This window comes from Aspergillus novofumigatus (assembly GCF_002847465.1).
Source record: "Aspergillus novofumigatus IBT 16806 chromosome Unknown P174scaffold_11, whole genome shotgun sequence".
Classification (NCBI taxonomy): domain Eukaryota; kingdom Fungi; phylum Ascomycota; class Eurotiomycetes; order Eurotiales; family Aspergillaceae; genus Aspergillus; species Aspergillus novofumigatus.
This window is the reverse complement of record NW_020194284.1, coordinates 596,600-621,530: the sequence shown is the minus strand read 5'-3', so window position 1 is coordinate 621,530 and position 24,931 is coordinate 596,600. Positions and strand designations below refer to the sequence as shown.

The 24,931-nt window shown below is 49.0% G+C and overlaps 8 protein-coding genes and 1 pseudogene across 9 annotated transcripts; 4 read left to right on the top strand and 5 right to left on the bottom strand.

Annotated features, from left to right (window-relative positions):
• Positions 1-1,286: 1,286 nt before the first annotated feature.
• On the bottom strand, positions 1,287-3,345 carry P174DRAFT_471730 (acetyl-CoA synthetase-like protein; the record flags this gene model as incomplete). The annotated part of the gene is made up of 3 exons (XM_024830608.1): positions 1,287-2,439; positions 2,461-2,797; positions 2,851-3,345. 3 exons carry the CDS (start codon positions 3,343-3,345, stop codon positions 1,361-1,363), a joined length of 1,911 nt encoding a protein of 636 aa, XP_024677666.1. The 3' UTR covers positions 1,287-1,360.
• Positions 3,346-4,552: 1,207 nt separating this feature from the next.
• On the bottom strand, positions 4,553-6,059 carry P174DRAFT_464784 (indoleamine 2,3-dioxygenase; the record flags this gene model as incomplete). The annotated part of the gene is made up of 3 exons (XM_024830448.1): positions 4,553-5,035; positions 5,118-5,690; positions 5,766-6,059. The coding sequence occupies 3 exons, from the start codon at positions 6,057-6,059 to the stop codon at positions 4,553-4,555; spliced, it is 1,350 nt and encodes a 449-aa protein (XP_024677665.1).
• Positions 6,060-7,162: 1,103 nt separating this feature from the next.
• Positions 7,163-8,918, top strand: P174DRAFT_435771 (lactate 2-monooxygenase; the record flags this gene model as incomplete). Its single annotated transcript, XM_024825952.1, has 5 exons — positions 7,163-7,237; positions 7,439-7,704; positions 7,788-7,845; positions 7,890-8,526; positions 8,581-8,918. 5 exons carry the CDS (start codon positions 7,163-7,165, stop codon positions 8,916-8,918), a joined length of 1,374 nt encoding a protein of 457 aa, XP_024677664.1.
• A 3,065-nt stretch (positions 8,919-11,983) lies between these two features.
• P174DRAFT_446121 (regulator of G-protein signaling domain-containing protein) lies at positions 11,984-14,254 on the top strand (the record flags this gene model as incomplete). The annotated part of the gene is made up of 4 exons (XM_024828508.1): positions 11,984-12,805; positions 12,859-12,984; positions 13,037-13,120; positions 13,176-14,254. Coding segments are annotated over exons 1-4 (1,426 nt in total), but the record flags the coding sequence as incomplete, so codon positions are not given.
• P174DRAFT_62264 (uncharacterized protein) lies at positions 13,833-14,407 on the top strand. Its single transcript, XM_024832409.1, has one exon. The coding sequence runs from the start codon at positions 14,027-14,029 to the stop codon at positions 14,327-14,329; it is 303 nt and encodes a 100-aa protein (XP_024677662.1). The 5' UTR covers positions 13,833-14,026; the 3' UTR covers positions 14,330-14,407.
• A 482-nt stretch (positions 14,408-14,889) lies between these two features.
• On the bottom strand, positions 14,890-15,624 carry P174DRAFT_507884 (uncharacterized protein; the record flags this gene model as incomplete). The annotated part of the gene is made up of 4 exons (XM_024831410.1): positions 14,890-15,208; positions 15,267-15,423; positions 15,465-15,553; positions 15,607-15,624. 4 exons carry the CDS (start codon positions 15,622-15,624, stop codon positions 15,011-15,013), a joined length of 462 nt encoding a protein of 153 aa, XP_024677661.1. The 3' UTR covers positions 14,890-15,010.
• Positions 15,625-16,284: 660 nt separating this feature from the next.
• P174DRAFT_446120 lies at positions 16,285-17,603 on the bottom strand (annotated as a pseudogene). The gene is made up of 3 exons: positions 17,479-17,603; positions 17,052-17,414; positions 16,285-16,972 (listed from the first exon to the last, which is right to left on the bottom strand). Coding segments are annotated over exons 1-3 (717 nt in total).
• A 327-nt stretch (positions 17,604-17,930) lies between these two features.
• Positions 17,931-19,348, top strand: P174DRAFT_435766 (uncharacterized protein; the record flags this gene model as incomplete). Its single annotated transcript, XM_024825951.1, has 5 exons — positions 17,931-17,981; positions 18,087-18,127; positions 18,330-18,375; positions 18,414-18,884; positions 19,325-19,348. The coding sequence occupies 5 exons, from the start codon at positions 17,931-17,933 to the stop codon at positions 19,346-19,348; spliced, it is 633 nt and encodes a 210-aa protein (XP_024677660.1).
• A 164-nt stretch (positions 19,349-19,512) lies between these two features.
• Positions 19,513-21,720, bottom strand: P174DRAFT_516247 (uncharacterized protein). The gene is made up of 6 exons (XM_024832309.1): positions 21,458-21,720; positions 21,068-21,385; positions 20,974-21,016; positions 20,588-20,869; positions 20,483-20,560; positions 19,513-20,425 (listed from the first exon to the last, which is right to left on the bottom strand). The coding sequence occupies exons 1-6, from the start codon at positions 21,649-21,651 to the stop codon at positions 19,805-19,807; spliced, it is 1,536 nt and encodes a 511-aa protein (XP_024677659.1). The 5' UTR covers positions 21,652-21,720; the 3' UTR covers positions 19,513-19,804.
• Between the last annotated feature and the right edge of the window lie 3,211 nt (positions 21,721-24,931).

The window sequence follows — 24,931 nt, the reverse complement described above, 5'->3', positions numbered from 1 at the left end:
AGGGACTTCAAAATTAACCGCGCCCCCCGGCAGGCATTATTCCGCAAGGGGGTGAAATCCGTGAATGCACGAGGCGCGCCAACAGCCATAAAAGGACTCTAAACAAACAAGAATCATTGGTACAGTCGCTCCTTCCAATGCATCTGAAAGGTGGTCCTCGGTAAGCCTCATGTACTAACGGACGGATGAATCCTACTGAGTGAGCTCAATCGGCGTGGAGTGCTTGCATTCAGGAAGTGGAGCTGGGCCCCTGCTATCTAAATACCAACTGTGGCCGTAAGAGATTGTCTAGTAGCCTCCAGACTGTTACTTTCAAACTTCTAAAACAGGCTGCACACAGGGCGTTTGAGTCGCTTTATTATCTGCTGGCTATTTTCTAATATGATTCTCGAGGGGAGGGTGGCTCTATAACTTGCACGAACCCATTCTCCACATACCCCAGCCCTACATTGGTGGTGGTAGTATACATAATGTACCTGGAGTACAGAAACGCACGCATTACTCTCCTCTTCTCGCCCACAGCGCATTGGGCTGGGATATCCGTACGTAAAGCATGCATGTGTGCATTCTGATCTGGCCTCCCTCGCATGTCAGAGACATTTATCAACACGCCACAGACGATATTTCTTTTTAGGGCCTAATAGTACCACTACTCTAACTCATGTTTCACCTTACATGGACGGACACGACCGGACAGAAGAGTAGATTTAGTTGTAGTGCAGCTACGAGTTACAGGTATACCACTACTGGTTATATTATATCATATTATATTATACAGGCTGCGCTAGGGGAGATAGATATCTCAGCCTACCTATATAACAGGGTTACTATTATATAACACCCTTTAGTAACTGCAAGCCACCTCACCATAAAAACAGTTAGTGCTGTCTTCCTGCCTTTATTTTAGTTCCCCCGGTACTCGGCGCGGCGGTCTAGGATAGGGCATGTAAGGGTTGTGCATTCTTGGTGTAGCACGTCTGCCTTGCATTAGCGAAGTGCTACGTTGGCTGGCGGCCTTGGGCTAGGGGCCGAGAGGGGGTCGCAGGGTAGCAACGGACGCCACCGAGTGCAACGTACGTACATGCGGCCCAGTATGGCGCAGCTGGTGCGATAGTGCAGCCCTTGTGAAATGGGCCGAAACTTAGCGGTGAAAGACGAAGCTAATGAGGTAACTTTAATTGACAATCGTTTACCCAGGCCAATGCACGGACCCAGCTGATGGGTTATGCGTTGTGTGCTAAACCGGCCAGATGGGTAGTTCTTGGTTAATTTCTCCAAGTACAGCGTTATATCTTGACCGGTCATGACCTGCGCATCCTTTGGCTTCAACCCTGGGAAAGTAGACAAATCAGAGAAATGTCTAATTCAAGCGATTCCGCTCGACAGCTTCTGCAAGCCCCGCAATAGTCTCTTTCTCAAACAAATCCTGCACGGTCAGCGGTATATTCTCCTCCTGGCACATGGAAACCAGCTGCATTGCGCCAATCGAGTGGCCTCCAAGCGCATAGAAACTATCATCGACTCCAATGTCCGTAGGTTCGAGGTCGAGTAGAAGAGCGAACATTCGATGGAGGGCTAGCTCGGTCATAGAGGATGGCTTGGCCCTTTCGTTCTCCCCAGTCTGCGGTTCGGTTCGGTAACGTAGTAGCTGATGCTGGCTGAGTGTGGCGGCTTGGGTTCGTATGGCTCTTCGATCGATTTTTCGGGAGACTGTCATTGGCACATATGATAGGGGGATGTAGACGGTTGGGACCATGTGGCCTGGGAGCTGTTCGCGCAGTTTCGACTCTGCCTTCCGCGCGCGTAGATGGAACTGTTCGTCTGGTTCCATGAAAAGCGACGAATCTTTGGCCGTGGATGCTCCTTTATCGTGAATGAATGCCATGAGTGACGGCGAGGCAGAGTCCTCCGCTGAAACCACCACGTCCGCAAGAAGAACGGCGTCATGCTCCATCCCATCCCAGCTCTCCCGAAGATGATATTCCACCTCCTCCAGCTCAATTCGGTATCCACGCAACTTGACTTGATTGTCCTTCCGGCTAACATAGCGCAGCGTCCCGTCGGGTTCGTACTGGGCCAGGTCACCTGTCTTGTATAATCTCCGTTGAAGATAGGCGTCCCCGCGAAACTGCCGCAACCATTTTGGGCCTACAACAAGCGCCTCCGCCGTTTTCTCTTCGTCATCTAAATACCCACGCGTAAGGTAAGGCCCTTCAATAAGCAGCTCACCCACTGCACCAACAGGCGCAAGCTGATTATGGTCATCGCTCTCAACAAGCCAGACACTACCCAAAAACGCCTCCCCAATATTCCTCGTATCCCTCGTCCCGGGCTTCTGCGCACTCAGAATTCCTCCCCATTCCGTCATACCATACCCAATAAGCAACCGAAACCCACCCTGAAAGATCTCGTACGCGTTCTTCGGGATCGCCTCAGCGCCTAGGAGAATCGTTTGCATACTCCGCAGATCCCGCGTATCAAGTGTCCTCAAAGTCGACGGCGTCATGGTCGTCCAAGTAACGCCCATCCGGTTGATGGAGCCCTGTAGATCATTCATCCGGTCGTGGTGTGTGGGGATACAGAGTGTGGCGCCGACGGAGAGGGTGCAGAAGATCTCAATGAGGGATGCGTGCACGCTGTAGGAGGCGAAGTGGAGGACCCGGCTGGTGCGGGTGATTTGGAGGGGTAGCGCGTGTGCGGCGAAGCCTGTCAGTGCGCTATGATTCATTATGCAGCCTTTTGGGCGGCCGGTGCTGCCAGAGGTGAAGAGGATGTAGGCGGTAGAGCTTGCTGTCCGCTGGGGGTGGTGTATTCTGGGGGAGATAGCTGGGCCATGGCATCTGCGCTGACGCGGACTACCGTTCTTTCCGCGCTCTCTAAGCCGGCAGCGTGTACGGGCGATGCGAGGACGACACGTCCATGCACTCGATCGATAATTCCTTCAAGCCGCCTTTTAGGTTGGAGGGCTTCCAGTGGGACAAATGCAGCCCCGGATTTAATCACAGCTAGCACTGCGACGATCGCCCAGAGGGACTTTTCCATACACAGAGGCACCATGTCACCCGGACAGACCCCAAGGGATTGTAACTGGGCAGCCAGTTTCAATGACAGGCTCTTCAGTTCGGCGTAGGTCAAATCGCCGTCCCAGGAGTGGATTGCGGCTGCAGTGGGATTCGAAAGAGCATGCTGATCTATGAGAACATCGATAATTTGGTCATCCACTTGGTCAAAATGAGATTTGTTGTCCCACTGCGCGATCTGGTGATAATCCTCGGGACTGAAGATCTTTGCGTCTCGCATCTTCTGCTCGGGGTTCTTCACGAGCCACTGGATCGCCTCTGCCATGTTACCCACAAGACGTTTGGCGCGGGATTCGGATATAGCAGGTGTCCTATAATGCAGGCTTGCCGTTGGATCTTCATCGTTCACATTAAGGGCAATCAGGACATCGTAACCCTAATGATTATGTCAGTGGCTTACCAATTGACACCGGCACTCAATACGAAACCTTACATGGTCTTTGCATCTTGAGTCGCAGATATAACCAAGTGTTTCTTCCGAGTTCCTCTCTCCTCGGTGAAACAAAATAGCAGTGCTCACTCTAGGCCCGCATTCCAACCCAAAAGGCTCTAATTTGTGCCTATTCCCCCATAGGAAGTCTCTCACCCGAGCCTCAGGATCAAAGCTCACTACACAATTGGAACTCTGTTTCTCGGTTTCCTCCCCAGTGGCCTTGCTTGAAGGGATGTTATGGACACCAAAGGTGACTTCGTCGATGTCAGTGAGCTTGTGGAGCACAACAGCCCATGCTATGAGTGGAATTGTGGACAGTCCATCCTTGGGCAGCCTGTTAAGTCCAGCCTTGACTGGCAGGTATGCTATGGCCGTCTCCCCCATCGGCTGCTGGTTCGAGACGGTGTTGTTGTCAACGCGCGTGATATGCGGGTCCGCCTCCATGTCTGATGATGGAAAAAGAAAATTGAATCTAAGGACTCAACCAGCCAACAGCAGGTAGACGTTGTTTTTGGGAAATGGGCAAATATCAACTGCTATCCACCAGAGTAAACTACCCATATATCCACTGACGATTACTGAAAATACTTCAAGAATCTGGGTTATCCCCCTCAAGGCTCACCGCTCTTTTGAATGTAGGGGAATGCTAAGCCCATCCATCCCTGCTTCGTCATAAAACAACACGTATCATCACTTTAGTACCGGGCCAATGTGCATAACAAACGGACCACCTGTGGGATATTGTGCCTTGTATTCCTCCCAAGTGTGCACGCCCCTAACTCCCCATCTACACCCTCAAACAGCGACTGCCACTCCTCCTTTGTCTGAAACAATTGGTAATCTTCCTGTGGCCATGCGGCATTCATACCGGATTTCTTCTGCTTTACACTAATTTGGGAGCAACGTTTCTGTTTCTACTCTTTCTGGAGCATCATATTCTATTCGGTTCGACCCTTTCCAGGCATTCAATATGCGTTTTGGACACAAATTTTATAGTAGTAAACTATATGTGAATGATTCACAGCTGTCGCGTAAGTTCCTAGAGGGAACGCCACAGAACCAAGCTTTCAATGGCTACCTTTTTATCTTCGCCCTCGTGTATCGCTGTAGTCTCGCTGACAGCAACATGGCCCTTCTTGGTCAGTATTATGTCCTTAACCTCTGAAACGGGCCGTTGAGCCGTCCCATTACAAGCAGACTTCGTCGTATCTCTCGACGCCCGAAGAAATTGCATGATATCAGTACCACCGGTTCCCGTGCATTTTATCTTCGTGCGCTGGTTGAGTCCTGGTACTGCTGATATTGGCATGGACTTCCCTTTTCCCATCGGGATAAAGATATATCTTGCCACAACGCGAATATGCGCATCCCTGAGAGCGCCAAGATTTGCCACGGCTTTGTTATATGCCCCGTAGATGGCAGAATTGGGACAGTGGCTCAGTACGTAGTCCCTGATGTTCGATATCTCCATCATGAGTGAGAGGAAAGCTCTGTGGGTGCCGGGCATGTAGTCTCTCATATCCTGAGAAATTATGTTTCTGTCAGCTTCTCATTTCTTATTTGTTTAGCCTCGAATGATGCAAGACCTCATGGACTTGACGTACCTTGAAAAACCCACAACCCTGCTTAACCCCCAACACAATATCAAAAAACTGAATCAGCGAGCTCTGCGCATTACTCCCCCCGCTGAATTGCACCCACTCGCCCTTCCCACATCGACAGGTCGGATAAAACACCCCCTCCGGTAGCCCGGCCTCAGCCATATTTTTGCTGCCCCTTAAGAAGGGCCGGAGCTTATGACAGAAGAAATCTGCAGAGAGTCTCTCGTCGAGCCGCGCCAGGATCTCGCATATCCGATCCATGCACGTAGCAAATGCCTCGAGGAAAGATGTAACGGTACTTGTGTCGCGAATCGTCACGGCGTCGATGGCGGAGAGCGCTAGAGGAATGAGCGGAGCGCCCTGGGCTTCTATTGCGACGGAGATGGCATAAAACCATTCTTCATCGTGCGACGATGTGAATGTAATTTGGGCGGAGTAGGATGAAGGGTTTGCGCGGTCTCCCTCATCTCTAAGGATTGTGTTCCAGAGGCAGTACGTAGCGAATGTTGCGCAAGGACTTATTTTGAAGTGTAAGGAGACGTTTCGGAGAGGAGAGGAGATTGATAGAGGTAGTTTCTATGATTGGTAGATTGCATTAGCGTATTTCTGGGCTTCCAGGCTGATATCTAGGCAGCTAGGTCCGTTCCCTACCTTTCGCGGCTCCTTGCCACTCCAAATATATCCCTGAGAGAGGAAGCCAAGGATAAGATATGCCCTACGCCATTCTTCCTCCGTTCGAAGTTTTGCTGTTGAAAGTACCGGGAGACTGTCGACTGCATCACAGAGAGTGTCGGTCTTGATAAGGTGTGGTAAGTCATTCACGATATCTTCCCAAGGACTATACAAAGGATCTGGAAGTCTCCCCAAGGGGTTTGTGTCTGGGAGAAAGCCAGATGTGGCCGAGACCCAGTATTGTCTCAGGTCTAAATCCCCAAATCGTACCATGGCTTTGTTGCTTATGTTTGAGCCGAGGTGTTCGATGTTGGGGTCTAAGTTTTAGTTGATGGACGATAGATAGCACAACCACAACAAGAACTCAGGCCGCGGCTCATAGCATTGACTGGGAGACATCTAGCCTGGAAATACTGCAGGATAAAGTATGCTGTACACATTCCAATGGCTGAGCTTCTTCAAATCCTCTACATTACTCGGCAGCACCTTTTTTGTCATACTCGAATCATGCACTTGCCATATTGTTACGTTTTTTCTGTCTCATCTTACCTCTCGGTCATCTTGTGCTGAGTTGACGTTATGCCAGACAACAACCACGGTCCTGACGCACGTAATAGGCTCATATTAGGGTTTGAATGTGCATGAATATGAAAGACGCGTGTATTGAAAGGTGTGCGTCGGAAATCTAATCACAATCAGTAATTCAGGTAACGACGCCTTTGTGGGCACTTCTTAGGCCGATTATAGGTAAGGAAACTAGCATGAGGACGGAGTCTGAGCACCCTGGACGTAGCCGAAGTGTGTCAACCTATCCGGGTAGGACTGAGCAAGGAGCGCGCATTTCTCATTCTTACCCAACTTAGGAGTTCCTTGAGGACAAGGGCATCTGAAGTGTCCACACTGTGAGCATGATAATCCTATCCTGTTACAAAAACGCACAGGGATGAATGAACCCCCTCTGCGTCTGAGCCCCAAGCAAGGAGTATAGGCCGGCCCTCGGAAACATCTTGTGTCACGTAACTTCTACCACGACTCCGCTAGAGTATTTCGCATCATATGCCCAGGAAGACGGGACAATTTCAAAATCATGAAGTAGGGGATGGTATTTTGGTATGCTATTGTCTATGCGGGTCTCAGTATCTGCGGCCCCGAGTAACATGATATGTTTGACACGCAGCACAATTGAACAAGCGGCTTAGGTCTTTATTAATCTACATATGCCTTGACTATAGGCTCCTTACGCACTGCATGGAGTGCTCAATATTGTATAGTAGAATCAGACATGCCGATCACTCAGCTCCGCCACTCCAGGCAATACTAGACACAGTAATGTTTGGGGAATTATTCTGTGCCTTTTGTTACATTTAGTAGTAGCAATGGCTGGAAGAATCGGAGAAAAAAAGCAAACCCCCATCCTCCCCGATCTACCATCTACCTCAGAGATTCGTAAGGTGTGCGCGCTCACCGCTAATCTTGGTCTTTCAGGCTGCAGAAATGGAACCGCAATGCGTTGGTGCAACCGCTACAGCCACAGACAGTACTCTTTTGAGCAATAGTCTGGCCTGAAATTATATCGAACTGTCAGGGTCTTAAGGGCTCTTGTCCCGCCCAGCAAACGTCCAAATCGGCTATCCATTCTCCTAAGTTCATAGCTTCACGCTGCAAGATCCTCCCGTGTACCGGCCATCTCGTCGACTTCATGTTCTGAGATGCCTCCAATCAACTTCGGCAGCTACCAGACGAAGATCTACAACGAGGGTGCGCTGGGCAAACTTCCTGCTGTGACAACAAACCCAGCACTCCTCGACCAACATGCCCGGAAAGTTCTCAGTCCTCGTGCATACAGCTATGTCGCCACCGGGGCAGGGGAGAAAGCAACGATGGATGCCAACCGGCTAGCATTTCGTCAATGGAAGATGTAAGTCCTCAAATCTAGCAATTTTGGAGGGCGGGGGGAAAGGAGATTCAGGAGATCGAACATCTAATCTGGGTGTTGTAGAGTCCCAAGAGTTATGAGGCCGGTTGGTTTACCCCTCTCTTCTTCTCCAGTATCGGCCAGGTACTTTCCTTGAGTGGTAAGAACTAAGACAGAATGTCTTCCAGATGGACAATCAAAGTATCTCCGTCAACCTCTTCGGTCAAGTATACAAATCCCCTCTCATCGTTGGGCCAGTAGGCGTGCAAGGCCTCTTCCACAGCGACAAAGAAACTGGTGTTGCCGAGGTCTGTGCAGAACTTGAGGTGCCCTACACCCTAAGCACAGCAAGCAGCAGCTCGATTGAGGAGGTTGCTGCAGCCAATAAATCCGGCCATCGATGGTTCCAGCTTTATTGGGTGCACGACAAGAATATCCTCCTCTCGTTGCTCAAACGCGCCAAGGAGAATGGATATACAGTTTTGGTGGTGTCGCTTGACACATGGACATTGGGATGGCGGCCTACAGATCTTGATCAGGGATATTTTCCATTTTATCGGGGAATCGGGAATGAGGTGGGTTTCACGGATCCGGTGTTTAGGACCAAGTATGAGAAGATAGGTGGAAAGATCGAGGAGGATATTATTGGCGCTGCGAATGCTTGGGTTGCAGAGCTGAATGAAAAGCCGCATACGTGGGAAGAAGTTGACTTCTTGAGGAAGCATTGGAAGGGTCCGATTGTGTTGAAAGGGATTCAGCATGTAGATGATGCTAGGAGGGCACTGGAGACAGGGTGTGAAGGGTTGGTCGTTTCGAACCATGGGGGTTTGTGCTTACCTTATCCCGTTGGCTTGACATGTGCTGATTGATGCCTTGTAGGTCGACAGGTTGATGGCGCTATTGCGTCGTTGGATGCGCTTCCAGAGATTGTGGATGCGGTGGGTGACAAGATGACGGTGATGTTTGATTCTGGAATAAGAACTGGGGCGGATATCATGAAGGCATTGTGTCTTGGGGCGAAGGCCGTTCTGATCGGCAGGCCTGTCATATATGGCCTTGCTATCGATGGGAAGAGGGGTGCAAAATCTGTGATTGAGGGTTTACTTGCAGATCTGTGGCAGGGTATGGGATTGGCGGGAATGGAGACGGTTGCTGATTGCAGCCGCGATTGTATGAGGAGAATCAAGTATCCTGGCGACATTAAGAGCATGTTGTGATACCACCGGGATTGGCTCATGAGGCTTGCCGACTATGGTTTGGTTTCGGCTTTTATATGACCCCCTTGGCAGGAAGTTCCTCTGAGGGAGCTAATGCCCCGGAATAAACATGTCTCTTCTTCTGGCCAAGTTTTTTGCTGATTTTTATTTTTTCTTGGACAAGTGCTGCTTTTACATTAGTTATAGGGCTATGTATTTGGTGTCCGATCCTCATCGCTCAACCTCACCTTGCGCATTAGCGTGGATATCACTGGCACTTTGTAAACTGTTCCCGACCATTCCAGTCCAGGGATTATTAATTCCGTTTCTTGTGAAAGATATATATAAGATTAAAAAAAAAAAAAATAAGAAAAAATAAACCCAAACTAGACTAACCCTAGCATCTAGCATGATTTATATCACATACTCCTACGATCTTTGCCAGACTGTCTTTGGGAGGCGAACCTGCTAGAATCGCGTTCCCGGGGCATTGAACTTGCTTTGCGCTGGTGTTCCTCTTCTCGACTTCTTTTGGGAGCAGAGGTCTGGCGAGAGCTCCGTTGGCTATGGCCTCTGTGATTTCTGGGCTGACTTCCCCTGTTACGGCTGTCGCCAACGTCGGAAATCGGTGATAGCGGAGGGATAACGGATGTAGAACAGCTCTGCTTTGACCGATGGTGTTGTTGCACCGTGCGAGGTGTCTCTGTGCGGGATCTTGGTGGTGTAAGGGGTGGGCGGCGTCTTTCTTTGGCCGGGTGTCGCGATGAAGATGTATTCTGTGTATGAGGCTCTAGCTCTCTCTAGTCAGACGTATGCTGTTGTGGGGCCGATCGACTGGCTGGTATCCCATGGTTCATGGGCCTAGGTACATCCTGAAGTTTGTCTTCCCTTGCTCGAGACTTGTGCCGCTGTGGGCCTACCTGACTTGATGAACGTCTGTGCTCAACAGTTTCAGCGACCACGGATTCTCTGCTCCTTCGCTGAGGGCATTGATGGTGCATCTGGTTAGCATTAGCAGATGAACGTTGCTGGCTCTCTTCTTCTTCTTCCGCTGCTGACTGAGAGTCATACTCCTCCGAGACGGCTTCATGGTATACAGGCCGGCCATCTTCCCCGACCGATTCGGCATATTCTGTCTCGGGTATTTCCACCGCATCGTCTATAAGCTCTCACCCACCGAGTTGGCATCAGCAACTAACTCCAATCAAAATGCGTCTTGTGGTTGCTGAGTATTAAAGCTGGTGATAAAATATATGTTCGCGACATCGACTAACTTACCATTTATTCAACTTGACGTACATCAAATGTATTGTTTTACATTTAAGTCCGGGGAACAATAACCACCGTATATTTCGTGTAAATTTACTTTCCTGAAGCATGCAGGATAGGCTGGCTTCCGACCTAGTACCTAGTACTTGGCCCATGAAGCCGAACTCTGGTAACTTTAGACAGGGATACTATAACAACAACATTTAACCACTTGGATAGTAATCAAAAGCTAGATAGCTAGCGTGTCACTGTAGTGCCCATGATAAGGCAGGTACAGTCGTTTAGTAGCAAGGCGGAGTGACACCCTGCATGGCTGTTACAGGCATATAGCTATCCACGATGCTTGAGAACACCGCAAGGTAGGCTCTCCTCGTACTTGGCCATATTAACCACCTTTGGATGGTGGAATCCTGAAATATGCCGTTTCAGCCAATGGGATTCCATGAATAATAGTGATCGGTCCCAATCATTCCTTTCGTGTCCGAAGCGGGAAGACGGCCTGCGGACTGCCATCCTGCGCTCCGTGGGCCGCCAGCGTCGTCTTAGCAGCCAGTTCTTGAAAAGTCTGCTAGTCCTACAGATCAGTATCTTGTAGGTGGACGGATAGAGCAATGTGCTACATGTGCAGTGGCCATGAACTCACTGCCTCCGCGTGTCAGATGCGGAGAATTGCCGACTCCTGCGAAAATTTAGAACTGTCAACCAGAATATGCCTATCATTTCTACTATGCAAGAAATGGTCACCTAGACAAGTTTTTGGCGCAGTGGCTTAATGGCTGACAAGAGACTACTCCGTACAGCCGGAATTCCTCCACTCGTATCGTCGACTTAGACGGCCATGATCGCACCAATGCATGATATGACCAGGTTCTGGGGATTTTGAACCAGTACTGTGGCTTCTCTTCCCCTGAGGATCGTCTATCTAGTGTTATCATTGCTCTACAGTTTTCTTAAACTACATCTCATGGCATCCTGCTAGCTGACATGCAATCATTCAAAGGATTCACAGAGTTCGTGGCCAAGAACCTGGGAAGTTGGATCGGAGAAGTAACAGTCAGGACTAGGGTGGCCAACCGCAGAGAGATATCGCGCCATCACATCATCCTTGTCCATATGACCTGCATCGGGAGGGAAGCGGCGTCACAAGCGGCGACAAGCATATTATTCACCTATCAGATATCAGACAAGCGTTTCTTATCGGGGTTTGTGCATACGGCCTTGCAGAGAATATCCGATGCATGAGGCAACCTTCCTTGAAGATCAGGGGAATGCTGATGGAGTGTATGGGAAATCGTCAGCAGGAACTCATCAGTGCAAGCTTTCTCAGGTCTCAGTCTCCCAGATCTGCAGGATAAGTGGGCCCCGAGTGTGCTTCCTATCTCATCTAGCTCGCTACTAGCTTCAGGGCTACCAGGGATGCTTCCCGGTTTTCCAGCGATTCTCTCAGACCACGCCCCACAGAGGAGGTAGATAAAGTGGACTGCAGATTGAGGAACTGGACCGTAGGCAGAAACGAACGATCAGAATTCCAAATAACATGAGACTAGTCTGTGATTAGTGGGGCGACGCATGAACTAGCACATTTCGACCCCCACGATGGAACGCTGCAGAACCAATGGCACGAAGTAGTTCGGCTGATCGTCCTGGACGACTCCCATCAAAAGAAATAGATCGAGATTCAGGCACAGCCGGCCATGGGGCCAGAGAACGTGGGCGCCTTTGGCAGTCTCGTTGCTACGCTGGGGCCTTGGCCATATTTTCAGTATCTAATCTTGAGATGTCGCCATCTTCCCCCCCGATATCTGCCCTCGTTAACGCCGATCGATCCAGCTTTGTATTAGTACAAGGTAGACCCGGCAAACTCTGTTTGACAATGGGTTCCACGACCCTGCATGAGTCCGCCCTGCATCTCTTCAGACTAATATCGCCAACCGTCCCAGCTCGTCTCCCTCCTTTCTTTCCACCATGTCACTCACTCAGTCACTCATTCATTTTCCTTAATCCTTTGCTTCAACCAAACCGGTCAATATGGGGTCGGAACTCGGAGTCACGCCCGACTCGAAGCCGGAGCCTATATACAGTCCGGTAAGCATCTGGTGGGCCACCTGGGCGGGCGTTTGGACAGTCCTCGTCGCCAGTGGCATCGTCTATCTCATCGCTCGTCGGGACACTCCTATTCTGCGCATCCGTGGCCTCGGCCTATCGCTTTCTGCTATCGTTCTCCTTCATTTGTATTACGCCCCTGTCCAGTTCGGCACCATGATCGGCCCCATCATGCCGGGAGATGCCCAGTTTTGGATCATGGGCACTTTTCTACCCTGCGGAATCGCTCTCTTTCATGCGTCCAACAGTCGTTTCCTTTATGTCGCAAAGCTCCAGGAGAAATACGTCTACAACGATCTTCGACACAATTTCCCTCCGAACCAAAGGAAAAGCGGGTTGATCGGCCGCTTCAAGCGTCTCGATTACAATACCAGGATCCTCGTTCTCGTTGGAATCGGCATGATTGCCCAGATCATGCTCACTATCATCATGTGGTTGATTTCGCGCAAGTGGCATCCCACTTGGGGAATACCGGGCACAGAGGTTACCGGACCCAAGATGGCCCAGTTATCGGCGATGGGCCGGGGTTGGGAGTGGTATGAAGCGAAGTACTCCAATCTGGGCTGGAGAGCTAAGCTAACACGTCTAGGTGGCCGAGTATCCTGTGGCAACTGTTTTGGGCCTGGATCTTTGCTCCTATTGTTCTCTGGAAATCGCGCAATATCCGCGATACCCATGGCTGGCGAGTTCAGACCATCGGCTGTGCTATAGCCAAGTGAGTCGCCGCCAAAATCATGCGTTCTTCGTCCCATTAACGTTGTGTGCAGTCTCCCCGGTGCTCCCCTCTGGCTCATTTCCCTCTACGTTCCCGCATTTGACAAAATAAACCAAGTCTGGCTGCCTCCGCAGTGGTAAGTGCCTGAGCAGTTCGATATTCCTCTCCGGCATGTCCCTAATGGATTGTAGGGTTTGTCTTTCGATCCTGGTCATGGAAATCTTCACCGTCTTCCTTCCCTGCTGGGAGGTGATGCGCCACCAGGCGCTCCAGAAGGAAACCCTCGACGCCATCGCGCAGTGGGAAGAGAAGAATAAGAAAAACAGCTCAGCCAGCAAGTCTCTCGCCGAGACGGCCACTCTGGTCGAATCCATCATGACCGGCGGCAAGTCCACCAACGGCTCCGTCCAGACCAACCACTCTCGCGACAGTATCCTCACCATGGGCGCTCTCGAGTATGCCCTCGAGCGAGACCCAGCTCCTCTCCAACGATTCTCCGCACTCAGTGACTTTTCCGGCGAGAATATCGCCTTTTTGACCACCGTCGCCGAATGGAAAGACTCCTTCCCCAAGGCTATCCGCGAGAACACCGCCCCTCGGGACAGCAACACCGAGGACCTGATCCGCGAGCGATTCAACCGCGCGTTGCGCATCTATGCCGAGTTCATCAGTGTCACGCACGCCGAGTTCCCCATCAACATCTCGTCTCAGGATCTCCGAAAGCTGCAAGACGTCTTTGAGCGGCCCGCTCGCATCCTGTACGGCGACGAGCGCGAGGTCGATCCCGCCACTCCCTTTGATTCCTTCAAGCCACCCGCGTCGCCGACCTATTCGAACAGCTCACAAAAGGAGCTGCAGAGCTCCGTGGGCGCCATCCATGACCGCGTGCAATACTGGGGTGATGTTCCCGAGTCGTTTGGGCCGAATGTCTTTGACGATGCACAGGAGAGCATCAAGTACCTTGTTCTCACCAATACGTGGCCCAAGTTCGTCAAGTCTCGTACGGCGTCGATAGACTCGGAAAAAACGATGCATGGGATGAATGTTTGACTTTCTTCTTTACTTTCTTGACTTCTTAACCTTCTATTTTACCTCCTTTTTACCTTCAACTTACCTTCAACTTACCTTCTTTGACCTTGTTTTGACCTTCTCTTTTCCATTTTATGTGTCATTTTTAATGAAAAGATATACCCTATTGATGGATGGCAAGGCCTATGTATATATACCAACCGGTAATGCGATGAATACTAATCAACAAGTAATATTAGCCCTTCGGGGTTATATATTTGAACTGACCTTCGCATGTAAACTTACCATTCATGTAATGATCTCATTCAAAGTCTGACTGTGATCGTCGCTGCGCATGGATTCTTGTCTGTCTTGGTACACATATAGCAATCTTGGAGAGGACGGTGTATGTAGATCCGAAATCCGTAAACCAAATGCGATAGTGCAGCTCTTCTTACGCCCTGCCTGGGCATCACTTCACGCCTAGCAAGGACTAGAGGTATATCCAAATTAAGCTCGTCGTTGCGGTGGCCCGACGACAAGGCACGTCGGTCCAGGAGAGACACTATAGGGCCTTCATGGTAAATATACGACCGAGCGGTAGGTTTTCGTTACTCGCTGAAGTTCCAAGCACAGGGATGATGTATCCTGGTACGACACTATTGTGGAATGAAACTGGGCTTTTGATCTTCTAGCTCTGTATGCGTAGTACTGTCGACCTGTTAACCAGGCCCAAGTATTACATCCCATCACCTTTCCTAACCGCGTGCGTGGCGGATACCTCACTCTGATAAGCAGTATAATGTGCATCATGGGGCTGACAGTTGGAAAAGGACAATCATGCTGACAAATCCTTCGCAGAGGAAAATGATACATTTCATATATAGACAGTATATAGCTCGACATGATACATAAACATAATACGTTTGATGCCATCACTTCTTAGATGACTGCCTACAATCAGACCTTCTCGACAAACTCCTCACACGTCTGGTCGCCGCCCGCATATCCACCGTTCTCAATATCCATCTTTTGGATTTTCAGCATTGAATTGAGCCATGCGCTTGGCAAACTTCTTCTCCTCCTCCCACACAAAGGGGCTCTTGCTGGCGAACAGGAAGTCGATCTGCTCGAGTATGCGGCCGGCCGTCTCGGGGAAGAAACAGTAGATGATGGGGATGTAGGCGAACATGGCGGCACCGAAGACGTAGAACGTCTGACGAAAGAAAGAAGAAGTGAGAAATGGAAATGTTCAAATGGAGGATAGAACTAACTTTCTCCTGGATACCGGCAAACTTGGCCGGGACCAGCAGTGACCCGGCGCCGTAGCCGACGGCCCAACCCGCAACACCGAAGACATTACCCTTGGCGCGCAGCCATGTCGGGAAAATCTCGGTGGGATAAATGAAAGTAATCATAAACCAGGAGGAGCTGGAGACAACGACGTAGAGGAAGACCATCCGTTTCCGTACTGTTCAGCCTTGTCGGGGTTTTTGACGGCTCCACGGTTCGGACCACCACTGGAAAAGTCAGCAGGAGCCACGTCAAGGACGAAACAGGTCTGTACTCACAGGGTAAAGAGAAAAGGTTTCAAGTTCGATCCTCAGGCTAAACTTGGACTGAAACAGTCATGGTGACCGGAAGCGATCAGGAGCGTCATTTAGCCGGCTGCTCGGCTGCTTCGAGCGTCGCAAGGACGGGAGGTGGATCCATCAACCCCAGGGTTGCGGTAGGCGGCTTTCTGGATGTACATGCGTCAGTGCCTGTACAATGCCTGTATACATCAGCAGGCTCCTAACGTGGATTTGCTGAACTTGGTTCTCCTCCCCCCGCTCCAGGGCGGAGGTGACCCTCTTCAGCGATCTGAGGTCTGAAACCGCCAGGGCCAATACTATAACTTGGATCTGTGCCACGGTGGTCCACTTCTGCTTTGGATCGAGTAACTCTGAGCCCTCCACCTAAATACGCCGATGGCACCAGCTATCCGAGGCCGTGGAGAATTGGTTGAGCGCTCGACCGAATACATTCAGCCCAATCTGGTATAGCGAAGCTGTCCAGGGAAGTGGAACCCATTCCCATAGATATGGTTCACGGCGGACTGGCATAGTATGTCTGCTCACAGCTGTCTACTTTGCACTGTCTAATGTGGTTTGTAGTTATGGCATTCGGTTTTTATCATCTCGCCTGTATGCTCTTGACCAAGCCATCGCCTAGATTTGCAGTCATGGGGCTACATAGCACAGCTCGTGAGTCTGATGTGATTTCTTGTTTTTTGGCTATCGTGAATGAGTTCTCGTTAACGCTGACAGATGCGAGTCATGCATGATGCACGCTCGCGCAATCTGTGGGGCATGCAATAGTTCCCCTTCGACGGTCCCATCGTTGATCCCGCTCTGTCATTCCACCTTTATATGTAAGACATGTCCAAATTCCGTGTGGGTGGACAGGGGGTCCCTTGATGACAGATCCAACAGAAAGGGCAGGGGTAATTAGACTGCTGCGAGATATGGAAGCGACACATGCAAGGCCGACAACTTGGCTGATCAATTCTCTTAAAGAAGAATGGTCCATGACATAACACGCACTGCTGATAGAAAAGTATAGGTTACTAAGGTTCGTCTACACTAACTACTCCTAGGTACTGCGCTTCTGATTGCATGTACGAAAATATATTGCCAACAGTCAAGTCCCGTGCCACGGCTGTCTTTGGTGTGTTTTGTCTCTATGCTTTCAGACCAGCAACCAGCTTGTCGCCGATCGACTTGATACTGTCCTCAAATTCTTTCGCATTCTTTGCTTTCCACTTGGCACTCGCTCCAGGCACGGCGTCCTTGCTAGTAAAGCCGATGAAGAGGACATCATTGTGATCGTGACCATGGTCGCCATCGAGATGCTCATTGGGAAAGCAAAGGTCCGCCAAAGAAATGGAGGCTTCGCCGGTAGAAACGCCGCCGTTTGTGTCGCCCCAGATTCCGTAATGCTGTGTAATGCGTTCGATATTAGCTACGGAGACGGACACGCACGCCAACATGCAGTATATATAGATAAGAGGGACGTACCAGTTGGCCGTTGCACACGACAGCCATGACACTCAATGGCTGCATTCCATGTGACTGGGGCGAGAACTTGGGAGAGTGGTCCTCATTGCCAAACACCACATAGGGGTGGACATTGGCGTTCAGGTCGGAGATGCCGAACTTCTTCACGTCCGACTTGAAGGCCGTCTGCCCCTGGCCGGACGGGTCGTTGGCGCACTTGCCGGCGGAGTTGTTGGCCCCGTCGCAGTCAATGTCCATATTGGTGTACCCCTTGGCGGAGGAGATAAAAATGGCTCCTGGGATGTCGCCGCAGTACGCGAAAGACTTGCCTTGGCTAGCATCACCATTGGTGAACCCTTTTGCCAGTACATTGGAACATTTCCCCTAAAGGTGTAAAGAAAGAGATATTAGCAGGCTGAATGAAAATCTTAAGATATGTGCAGTATACCTTGTGCTGGTCGTAGATCTGTTTCAGGTTGTTGGGCAGATTATAAGCAGTGGCGCCGGTGACCAACGCAATAGTAAGAATTTCGGAGAGACGCATTGTGCCGGATTGATTGTCGGGAAGAGCAATTGCCTTGATATTTAAGAGAGACTGGTCTTGTTGGTTTGTCTATTTTGTAGCCAGACATCATACTCTTTATATACTCGAAATGAAGAGCCGGGGCAATCAGATAGTTCGGCCTGTATGGCAGGCCACTGCCTGATCAAGGTTGTATCGCATGAGCAAGTGATTCTCCCTCGGTACACAAGCCGGTGAATCCGGGAAATCCGGGGAAGTTGACACGGGGCATTTGGATCTAGCCATCAGGGTCCAGCCGAGCGTGGAACTGTAAGACCAGGCCATAGGAGGAATTCTGATCTCCCCACCAGGATGCACCCGCTGATGCTGCAAGGACCATGCATGTCTCATCTGAAGACCCTGCAGTTTCAAGATTTCCTCAAATCTATGTAAGTACATATCCCGCGAATGTAACCATGAGGCCAAAACTTTACCTAATGTTCTGATCGACAGGCTGCTTTCCCTTTCGATTTTAGAATTCTCCATAATCACAGACTTGTGGCCAAGTTACGACATACATCTCTTCCAAGACTAGGTATGCATAGTAGAGCAAAAGTGGACCAGATAGGTTTACCTCGGGTCATAAACAGCAATTGCATTGGCCAATAGACTATTAAATATTTGCACCCTTGACAGCCCCTTAGTACCTTAGTCATGAATGCAACAGATTCGTTCGATATGGTATACCATAGCCCGTTCGCAACTGGGCCATGAAGGATTGTCACTTGAATAATCAGTCAGCTCGAGCTCATCTTAGCCATCTGTTTGTCGCGCCACCAAGCGGTATGCTGTTCAAAGTGTTGTCTCTGGACCCTCAATAGGAACCAAAAGAGGAGGCTATGCAGCTAGTGGAGAAATCGAAACTGGAAACAGTTCTACCTGATTTTTGGGGGCCGAATCAACGTTCACATGCTACGGGGAACAGCTTCATTCCCCATCTCGTAGACAAGCAAACCATCAGTCTGGAACCGTCTCAATTACGCATCATCTGCCATGACTCTAAGACGGACCAAAAATTCCCCATCCGCTGGCGACCATTGGCTTTGGATCATGTTGACGAAGAAAAACTCATTTTTCAAAAGAATGTTCCTATCCTTTATAGAAGGGGAAGTTACCCCGACCGATGGTCGCCAGTTCAAGAGTCTCACATTCAAGAATTTACCTGCATTGCTTTAAATCAATCCTCGGGCGCTCAAGATCCACTGCTGTTCTCTTGGCCTAGTTCTAAGATTACCCAAGAACGCTTAAGAATCGCGCCCGTATTGAACAAGCTTCTCCCGCTGATTGTGTTGGTGTGCAAAATACCTGACGGGTCGTTTCAGCGTGTTCCGGTGTGGTTTGAGGGTCTAGGTAGTAGGTGGAGGGCCCAATCCTTAAAACAAAGGGGAAAAAATATATAATAGCATGTATATGTTGTTGGTTACCCCTCCTAGTAATTATTCTATCACTTCTTTGCCGCCTAAGATCCAGTACCTTCTAGATAAAGATTTAGGTGCCTAAATATTCTGCACTTAAGCTAGTAAGAAGTTATATTCTTGTAAATAGGTAAACTGGCTTCCCTAAGCAACGTAATTTATCTAAACTCTAATATATCCAATTCTAGGATATAGCTTAGCACTATATCACCCTATTCCCGAAGTAGTTGACTAGCAGAGAACAGCAGAGACGGAACTCAAGGTGTGACATAGTTTTCTATATTAAGTTATTAATACTACTCTATTACTTTTCTTAGCCAGGGAAGGATAACGCTCCATAATCACAGGGCCATACCTTAAGATTGCTAGTAGTTATAGGGTGACTTATAAAAGGAGATTAAGTAGGTTATGGTCACAGATATAGAGTTAAAGAGCAGGGGCAGATATTCTACTAGTGTCTGGTGGAAGCTGATGAAAATATTCTTTAACTCCACAGTGTTCTTAGGCTGTACTAGACACTGACGCAATAACGAAGAAAAGAAAAAGGAAGACAAAAAAAAGGGGAAGAAAAACATGCAACAGCGTGTAGATGTTTGCGCTTACCCACTCCTTTACAATCAATCTAAACCACATCTTTGCCATCTTTGCCTGGGATATCAAACATGCTGCCTCCTCCCATGTCATTAACCATCATTAATCAACTAACCATTAGTTAATGCGTATTATATAATCCAAGTGCATCGAGATTCGTCCTGCCTTACACTGATATCTATGCATCCACAGTCACGTAGCAGATGTCACAACTGTTTCGTGCATGGTCCAGGTTCTCCGCTCTCTGATCTCTTTCTCTTTCTTACCTGCAGCGGATTGCCATCGTTTTCAAACGCTTTTGCTTCGCCGCAAACGCGCATGAGGTCTGCTATTGTTTCATCGTCTGTCCCGTGGACCAGGCGATAGTGCGCTACCATCTCTTCCTCGGACAGAATAGGATATCCTGGAGTGCCCAGTGGACCACAGTCTCCACGTACGCATGTAATAGCCGCGGGCCATTGATCACTCAGAGCCGAAAGATCTCTTCGGTAGGCTTCGCGGAAGTGGAACCCCACTCTTTCCAGCAATTTGCCATGAATTTCCTCCGAGAGCCAGTTGGCCCAGTCCGGAAGTTGTAGGGAAGCCGCGGGTATGAAACAATACCCTTCCCCATCTTGCGGGACTCTGTCTGTGTTGAGCTCTGGGAACAGGAAATCAACATCATTGGCATAACATCTCCTGCCGAATTCATGCCATTGTTTTAGATATTGGATAATAGAATTTCGGAAATCGGTTGCTCCCCAAAGGTGTATCTGGTCAACTAGCGACAGGAGTTCCCAGGCTTTCCGTATACTTACAACACGATCGCTCCAGATTCTCTGGAAAGTCTATGATTCCAAGGTCAGGTAAACTCGCCACTGAAGCTAATTCTCGACCAGACTTACATAAACTGACTCGCTGAATCCTTCATGCCCCGCATACTCCATTTCATGCCGCGGTCGTTTGTAGCCAACCAGGACATGCTAGTGAGCACCAAATGAGGTAAAGACAAAGACTTGGCTTTGCCTGCGACTCTTTGCCGATTGATATACTTTGTTCTTTTGTCCCACCTTTCCTGGCTGCTGAGCAAGGCTATCTAGCATATCAAGATATACAGCTCCTGCTGAACATCCCTGCTGACGTGCTTCTCGAGCATCACCACCCCATCCCTTAGCCTCATAGACTGCGAATGGAAAAACAAGGTCTGTGTACCCCCAGCGTGCATCAGAAATAAGGCCACAATGTCGATGAAGCAGGAGTGCTTCAAGGCGGTCATGGTCCAAATTTCCACTCTGCTAAAATATTCTGGTAGTCTCTCGGTTTGAAGGTTGCAAGTCCGAAAGTTGCATCTGGAATTCTCTTGATGAACTTGGGCTCACCCACTAATAAACATGACACTGGGTCTCTTCAGCTTAACGGTGTTGTATTCGTGCTTATCTCTGGGCTCGTTAGATCAGATGCTGAGGCTGCACCAATAGGGATAAACCGACACGGCCAGCACTGGGTCATTCTTCACCTGACCAAAAACATCTGTCCAAGCGTCGGCTTCCCATGCATATTCGCTCTTCTTCCATCGTTCATTGCTGAGAACATGCTTGAGGAAAGTTTCTGCTCTCGAGCGGCGACTGGACTCACTAAAATGATTCCAATCGATGCCATCAAGTGACGGTAGCCAGAGATCGTGATCTGAAGTTACCCACCCCGGAGAATAATAATGGCGGTAGTAAATACCTCGGGCATTCAGTCCCCAGTCGGCACCATACTGCTCAATCATCCTGGGGGGTGCGTTATTGTTGGGCGTAAGGTAACTTCGTGGAGTTAGTAATATTACCAAGATTCGACCTCACGATGGCAAATTGGATAGTTAGCGGGCTACGTACTACTGGGCACCAATATAGTATCTTTCTAAGGCCGATTCGATCTTGTCGCCGCTCCAGCCGTCGGTCCGCATCATATCAACCGATGGCCACATCGCAACGATAAATTCGATTTCCGGCTCGCCGAGCTTCTTCTTTGCTTTGAGTTTCTTGTGGTGTCTGAGTGTCCGTTCGCGGGTGTGCTCAGTGCTTGACATGATCAATCAATGAATGGGTGGTACGACAGATAGATTGGTGACTTTTGCACTGTTTAGCTATTGGTGTGCTGTGGAAGGAATACTACCGGAAAGGTTTCAAGGGGAACTTGTGAATTAATTTATATGTAGATATTAGGCTATATATTTGGTAGTGTGCATGTACGTAAGAGCGTTGGAGCCTAGCATATTTTCTCTCTCACCCCTTGCGTCAGTGTATAACCGGCGGAATGTTGGGACCAGTACTCCGCTTGTGCAGTCAAGAAATATAACGTCCATTCAAGGACTGCCCTTGGCCCAATCATAATAGTAGTCGTCGGCACGGCCTAGGGTAGTACTGGGTTGGATTCAAGTCTTCTCCTTCAACCACTCAATGTATATGATGGCCGCCAGGGTGGAGACCAATCGACCTTACACAACGCCATCTACAATATAGTCGAACGTTATTCTTAGCTTCAGGTCAGTGTTGGTGAAAATACGTAAGAGTGGAGTTGCGTCAGGGAAAGCTTGATAGGATGAGGAGTTGAATCTGAATGAGTGGTTGGGAAAAGAAATGAACCAGCTGACTCTGCATAGTAAATGACGAAGTCGGTTGGCTATCATGGCAAAGAAATGCACTCAAATCATTTTGCTGGCTCCTCTGAATGAATACTGCTGATCTAGATGCTGACCAGTATAGACTGCTGTGACTGCCTCAACGACAACTTTGATACGTCTGGACAGTTCTATAACCTGGCGAAGTGGTGCTGAATGATAATCACCAAATATCGCTGTGGTGACTCTCGTCTACGCCTCCAGAGTTGGCCTAACGCCTCACACCGTCTTCTGCCTCATACGTAGATAGCTTCAATCTCAGATAGTTTGATAGTTCAAAATCCAGTCAATATCATAATTCCATTTTCTCTCTCACTAGTGCGACTCTAGCGCTCCATACAACTTCGCTGATCGTCAATGAGCCTTTGAATAATGTCACCTTTAATGTGTGCCTGCTGTATCCCACCGGGATCACTGCTTGTACTTACCGTAGTTGTAATCTTAGAAATTTGTTACTTACTAAATGACTTGAGAGCCTCAGACCCTCATCCTATACCCAGACTACCAGTGAAATCTCTGCATCCTGAAGAACAGGAAGAGCGCTTTGAAATATCAAGTATTGAATTAAGTCTTCCATATTACCTCACTTTTAGTGTTATGAAATAATCTGATTGTGTATAGTATCATTGTTAAGCAAGGTAAAGGTTGTTGGGTCTAGTATATTTGATGTTCAATTGTCTTTGATACTGATCACAAGCCTTACCATTCTTTGGGGAGCTATTTAAATTGCCATCTTAGGAATGCTACGCATGCTTAAAGTTCTCTGAAGATGATGAGTATGGAAGTCCGCCACAAAGTGGATAATCATTCAGGCGATAGTCTAAGGTCAATTCATAGATGTGAGGCAAGTGCTTTTGACTGATGCATGAAAGGATGGAAATACTTTTACTCTGGAGACTTACCTCTTTCCGCAGCCGACAGAGTAACTGATATTGGCGCCATCCATAGTCAGAGGGGCCAAGTTCCCAGCAGTAGTAGCTCTTGAAGATCCTAGCAGAGGAATTCGCGGTAACAGTTTCATGCTGTGCCACTCACTTCAGGGTGGTGATCAGAGCCTTTAGGATCCGTGTGCTAAAGAAGGGAGAGTAGTGTCTTACATCCCTTTAGAGATTTGAAGGGAATGGCTAGAAGATAAAATAGAAATGTTGCATGACTGGCGTTTGTCCCTAACATGCCTTCACCAATCTCATAACTATCATTAGCAGACATGATATCGGCAATCCAAATGCGGTGTGTGCAACACTGTGTTTGCTATAACTAGCTCTTTCAGTTTGACAAGCACCCCACAATCAAAGTACAGCGAGGACAGGTCTCAAGTGTGAAGCCAGGTCACCATTTGCGCGTTCCTCCCTAGGAGCATTAACTTCTCCAGTATAGTCCACTAACTGACTAACTCAGCATCTTCTGCTACATCACCTTCCTCATCAGAGCGCGCTATGCAGACCTTTTTCCCCTCTCCATCCGATAGCCAGCGGATCTCTGAATTAGACCACAGTAGTAATCCACCAGCACATCTGACTGCGGTATAATCATCTAGTGCATTTGCTGAAGAAATACTAACTAAGGATGGCTAGCTTAGCAACCATCATACTACCCACATAGGCATAGATTTAATTCGTCATTAACACCACATGACAAACCCGTCAAATCAAGTTGCTAGTGTCGCATGCTGCATCCGTGAAGCGCAAAACTAACCGCAGGCTGACGAATTGTACACGTGAGAGAATGTAGCAAATTCTGTGCCAGAGTAGCTCTTGCTGACTATTAAATGGCTGTTAATAGAATCAGGAGGTAAACAATGCAAAGTTGTTTTTGGCTTAGCATCTGAGATGAGGACTGGTGCTGGGCAAGATCGTTCTGCTGACTCCATTCCATTTCCTCTGCAATAAGACGCCGATGTACTAGTACTAGGCAGTTTGTAAATAATGTTCCCCTTGTCAGTTTTCCGATCTGGGGTGCCGGTTCAAGAAAGAAATGCTATGTATGGTACGGCTACGGGTTTGTCCAACAAGCGGCTTCCCGGGGACATCTGCATCAGAAGGGTGCGTGTGGATAAAAGATAGATCCCAAAGTATGATTCTGGATGCAGTAAGCTAACCTGTTATGGCGATACTCCACGGCCTCAAACAAAGAACGATTAGTGGTCCTTGCCTGCGTGAAGCTTGGGGCCCCAATTTCTAGCGCTGATATCTTCAACCAGGCCTCCTTATCACCATGAAACCTTCATGTCCCATATTTACAGTAGCTATCAAGATGGAGAAACGATCAGCAGTGGGCTCGATGGGCTTCGGGTGGCAGACAAGACCGCCCGGGGACGTCACATCCCTTTTCGATACCTAGTTGACGGTTCTGGTATCGATCCGGTTATGAAACTGCAGCCACTTCGTCAGCTTACTGCAACACATTACCGCGGGTTTTTGGGATCATGTCCACATCCGCAGCATATGTGTTCTCAACGGATCTCTCATCTATGTGTGAACTCCTTCTTGCTCTAAAGCCTAATCGAGGTGGAACTCCCTTTTTTCCGCACATTCGTCATGTGAGCTATCTGATTGACTGGGTTGTACGCTGATTGACAACAAGTGCGGGTAGAGTTGATAAGCTCTTACAACCGAGAAGATTGTCGAGCTGGACGTTAAATGTGTGGAGCTAGAACTACCGTAGTAGGCAAGTGGGAGGGAAAGTTCGT